Source organism: Alosa alosa, chromosome 23, assembly GCF_017589495.1.
Source record: "Alosa alosa isolate M-15738 ecotype Scorff River chromosome 23, AALO_Geno_1.1, whole genome shotgun sequence".
In the NCBI taxonomy this organism is placed as follows: Eukaryota; Metazoa; Chordata; class Actinopteri; order Clupeiformes; family Clupeidae; genus Alosa; species Alosa alosa.
The window spans coordinates 14,126,610-14,131,609 of NC_063211.1; the positions used below are offsets into that span (position 1 = coordinate 14,126,610).

The 5,000-nt window shown below is 42.6% G+C and overlaps 1 protein-coding gene across 1 annotated transcript in view; it reads right to left on the reverse strand.

Moving 5' to 3' along the window:
- The window catches only part of tns1a (tensin 1a), a 127,565-nt gene that overhangs the window by 58,214 nt on the left and 64,351 nt on the right, over window positions 1–5,000 (reverse strand). The window contains exon 4 of the mRNA XM_048234392.1: window positions 2,054–2,092. Within this exon, the coding sequence (XP_048090349.1) occupies window positions 2,054–2,092 (39 nt within the window). The remainder of the gene's footprint in view (window positions 1–2,053; window positions 2,093–5,000) is intronic.

Consider the following 5,000-nt stretch of genomic DNA (forward strand, 5'->3'; position numbering starts at 1 on the left):
AGAGATGTTACAGATACATCTCCTAGCCCACCTTCTGCTACATCTACTCAGTGTAGCCAGTTCATTCATTTCTCTAGCTATCTCACTAAAGCTTACACACAAACATACATACAAATACATGAACACCTTCTCTCTGTAACACGCATACGCGTACACACACACACACACACACACACACACACACACACACACACACACACACACACACACACACACACAAATACACACACCTTTCCAGAGTGCAGTCTCTGACCAGCAGAGGAAGATTAACCAGTGCTAACACGCAGGATCTCGACCAGCTCCCAGTCTAGCCCACCATCCAGCTGTCTCTAAGGCTGCAAAACCAGCAGCTGCCACCAGAGAGGGACAGAGGGCTGCAAGTGTGTTTGTGTGTGTGTGTGTGTGTGTGTGTGTGTGTGTGTGTGTGTGTGTGTGTGTGTGTGTGTGTGTGTGTGTGTTTGTGTGTGTGTGTGTGTGTGTGTGTGTGTGTGTGTGGTGTGTGTGCTTGGGTGTTTGTGTATATTTTACCATCCAACTGTCTCTACAGCTAACACACAGGCAAAATTAGCAGACTCAGAATACTGTATCACTATCAACAGAATATTAATTCTGTGATATTAGCATAGATGCAGAATAAAAATAAAATAATATCCATTTTGGTAGATTAGCTTTGGAACTGAAATTAGTTCTAAAATCATACATTTCTGTTTCCTAAAATTGTGAATCATTAATGCTGATGTTAAAGTAGTATTTAAATAAAAGATGAATCCCTCTTTTAAATATTGTTCTAAGGAGCTATAGGCCTTTACATATTGAAATACCAATGATAATCCATCCAGAGGATACATTATGAATGAACATCTGCTGAATTATGAAATAAGGATTTCATGGAAAGAATCACTCATGTATTTTTTAGTCATTGAGGCAAGCATGGCTGCGCTGGTGGGAAGAGTGTGTGTGTGTATGTGTGTGTGTGTGTGTGTGTGTGTGTGTGTGTGTGTGTGTGTGTGTGTGTGTGTGTGCATGGCTGCGCTCGTGGGGAGTGGAGGAGAGCAGGGTGAGAAAGGCCACTGGATTCTGACAGAAGCCCACAGGGCCCACAAAAGACACACAAACACACACACACACACACACACACACACACATACACACACACACACACACACACACACACACACACACACACACACACACACACACACACACACACACTAACCCTAGGTCATGCTATAACCTCTGACCCTTTGTATTGGTTCTCACAGTCCTGCAATGTCTTAGCCACTGATCACGCCCACTCACCTAGTAACGGCATGTCACTGACCACAACAAAACAAGCTGCTACCACTGTTCCAGGTCCATTTAACCAAGAACTGTAGTCATTCCTACCACTCCTTGTTATTATTGCTTGGTTTGAGCTTAATAATGGCACACATAGCAGTTTACTATCAATACTTTTAAAATACTTTTAAAATATAACATTTAAAAAATAAAATATAAAATGTCAACTTCATGTAAAACTGCCTCAGAAGGTTAAACAAGCAGTCAATGTGTCAGATCACCTAAAGAGAATCAAGATATTTCTGCTTGCTCTCGCCCACACATTGCACACTGTCAAGCACACTGTCATGCACCATGTCCAATACTCCACAGAGGACTGGCTTTGGAGAGAGGGCAAAAACAAAAGAGGGGCGGGGAGGGGGCCTCTGGATGTCAGTGTACACACACATGACTCGTTCAGGTGTCCTATCATATGATCCATAGCTGCACGGACATAAAGAGTGAGATTGTGATGGGGATTTGGGCCATGAGCTGTGCAGTGTACACACACACACACACACACACACACACACACACACACACACACACACACACACACACACACACACACACATGCACAGAGCACGACTGGATGATCTTGTAATAGTGAACATATATTACTGTAACACATCACTATGTTACATGCACGTTTAAAAGAAAATAGTAGGAATGCATGCATGTGTGTGTGTGTGTGTGTGTGTGTGTGTGTGTACTGTAATTTGGCCATGGTGCTTACCAGCTCATAGTTGGCAGCAGTGGTGCAGGCAGTGGAGACCTGTGAAGAGACAGAGATGAGAGCCGTCAGGTCTGGGCTTCACACAACTTTCACACAACTTACACAACAAATCTCCCATTAACCTTCATTTGGCTTCGCACTCTGCCACACACACTGCCACACACACACACACACACACACACACACACACACACACACACACACACACACACACACACACACACACAGGTCCGCATACACACACATATACACATATACTGTCAGGGCTCCAGACTAAGTTTTTGCACTGGTTGCACTGGTGCGCCTAACTTTTTTTCTAAGGTGCACAAGCACAAAAGTTAGGTGCACCCAAATTTTCAACCACATCGCATTTAACACCGCAGCAGGTTCACTTTTTTCCCTTAATTACTGTCCTATATAGGTTGTCCTATGACTTATGATTACAATTCTACAAGAAAAGTAACTTAATGAAGTGTTTTTTCTTTAAGTGCTTCACTGAGCTGAAATTTAAACTTCTAAAACATCTCAAGATGAATTAAATAAAAATAACAGTAAGTAAATGAACAGTGCACGTCTTTTAAGGGCTTCAAACTGCACATCTCATGGCTCAATGTCTTACATACTATCCTTCATGATCTTTAGGCCTTGGCTAAACCAGCTCCCCATGCTAGCATCTTCCATAGAAATGTATTTGAGCACAATTTAAAGAGATGTTCCAAGTAGCCTGGGGGATTTTCATGTGATTTTGCAATGATGATTGCAATAATCACTTGACAGCCCCACAATGCAATTTACTTTTTAATTTTAGTATTTTTAAATTTTCAATAAGAACATCACTATGGTTAATGCAGTAACGAAATACTAGCCCTATTATTATAGGCTATTGCAATGACTTGCCATGCTCGATCTAAATGTGTCCATTCAATTCACCGTACACAATGACCACAGTTATACATGCAGGGAATATTCGGGCTTTAAATGTAGCAGCGATATTAGGTTTTGCCAAATACCGGATTAAATTGATTGATGCCATCAGAATGAGTTTACACAACTCGGGAAAAAAAACTAATATTGCTGTTGAAAACCGGTTACTCCCTGCATATAACTGCGGTCAATGACGACTCCTTTCGGGATATCTGTATCTCTGTCGTTCGGGAAGGCCTTGTATGCATTGTTCGAATTTTAAGGCGTCTTTTTCATCTGCAATGACTCCTATAAATTTGGCGCAAGTGGCATTCCTGTACGTCGGGTTTACGTTCAAACTATTTTTTGGTGAATTATTTCGGACTGAACTTGGTGAAGGGAAGTTTCACTAGGCCTATCGTAGGCAACGATAAACTTGATTATCTCGGGCTCGTCTGATCGGTTTGCTGCTGCCAGCCGCCGAAAGGCAGTGGGGAGAGGGGACATTTGTCTTGGCCTATGTGACCACACTGTAGGCCTAATACAACTACATCCATACACACACACACACACACACAAACGGACAACCACCTGGTCGTGGGGACAACAGTGTCCAGACTGTCCTCGGACCGAGAACAAGCACCTCGTGAGACAAATATCCTTACAGTATGTTCTGTACCACTGCAAACACAGACGCTCTTGAATAAAACATTTCATGTTTTTTATATCCTCTCTCTCTTTCCCCCCTCTCTCTCTCTCTCTCTCTCTCTTTCCAGTGATAAATTGCATTATTGCATTTTCACTTTTCTATTTTAGGGTCTGGTCACACAGGCCTTGGCTGCACTCTTGGGTTTTTCAGTGTGAGCTATCAACAGGATGTTTTCACAGCTCAAAGCACCCAGAAACGCCAGGAATAGCCAGCTAATTGGAGTGTGTATGTGTGTACAGTATGTATGTCTCTCTCTCTCTCTCTCTCTGTGTGTGTGTGTGTTTGTGTGTGTGTGTGTGTGTGTGTGTGTGTGTGTGTGTGTGTGTGTGTGTGTGTGTGAGAGTTTCTCTCTGTTCTCATTGCGGAATTACATGGAACTTTCTAGACTTTAGTATAACATTAACATTAACAGTCATATGTAGGAGTTTTTTGTGCGTTAAACGGGTGACGTTTAACCTTACAGTATGTGAGGAACAGGCTGTGACATCCCCAGTCTCTCTTGTGCAAGAGCCAGAATAGGTGAGTCACTAAACACAGACGAGAACAATGAGTGTGGGAAGATGTTTGCAATGTTTTTTCAACATTGATGACAAAACACCCACCTAGCATTTTCAGACAACCACCATGATGTGCTTGAATCTGTAGCACCCGTAGGCTGATCTGAGTCAATGCTCTGTCTAGTCAAAGGCCATGTGTTAGAAAGCCAGCCAGAGACTGATCTCTGAACAGTGTTTAGACAGTATGACTCAGAGACTTCACAGTGCAGACACAAAAGAGTATGCAGACAGAATAGAAATACAAGCTACTCACATCACCATAAGAACACTAAATGCACCTGAACTTGTAACGCCGGAGGTGGATACCCATGCATCCATCCCCCCTCCATCTATCCATCCCTCCATCCATACATCCATCCATCTACCCCTCCATCCAACGATCTATCCATTCCTCCCTCCATCCATATCATCATCTTGCAATTATGCAGAGTATCCTCATATCATGGTGTGCTGCCTATTAACCACTATCCATTATTGATGAATTATTATTTCTCTTGAATGGGAAACATTTCTGTTTTCACTGTTATATCATGGTATTATGGTATGGCTTGTAGTCAAGCAGCCTTAGCCTTTTCACTTCCATAGACACGGCTACAATTTATGGAGGGGACCTATAGGGGTGAGACTAGAGAACTACCCTCTCTCTCTCTCTCTCTCTCTCTCACACACACACACACACACACACACACACACACACACACACACACACACACACACACACACACACACACACATAAACACACACACTAAAAAAACATCACCTAATGCATAATGCTTA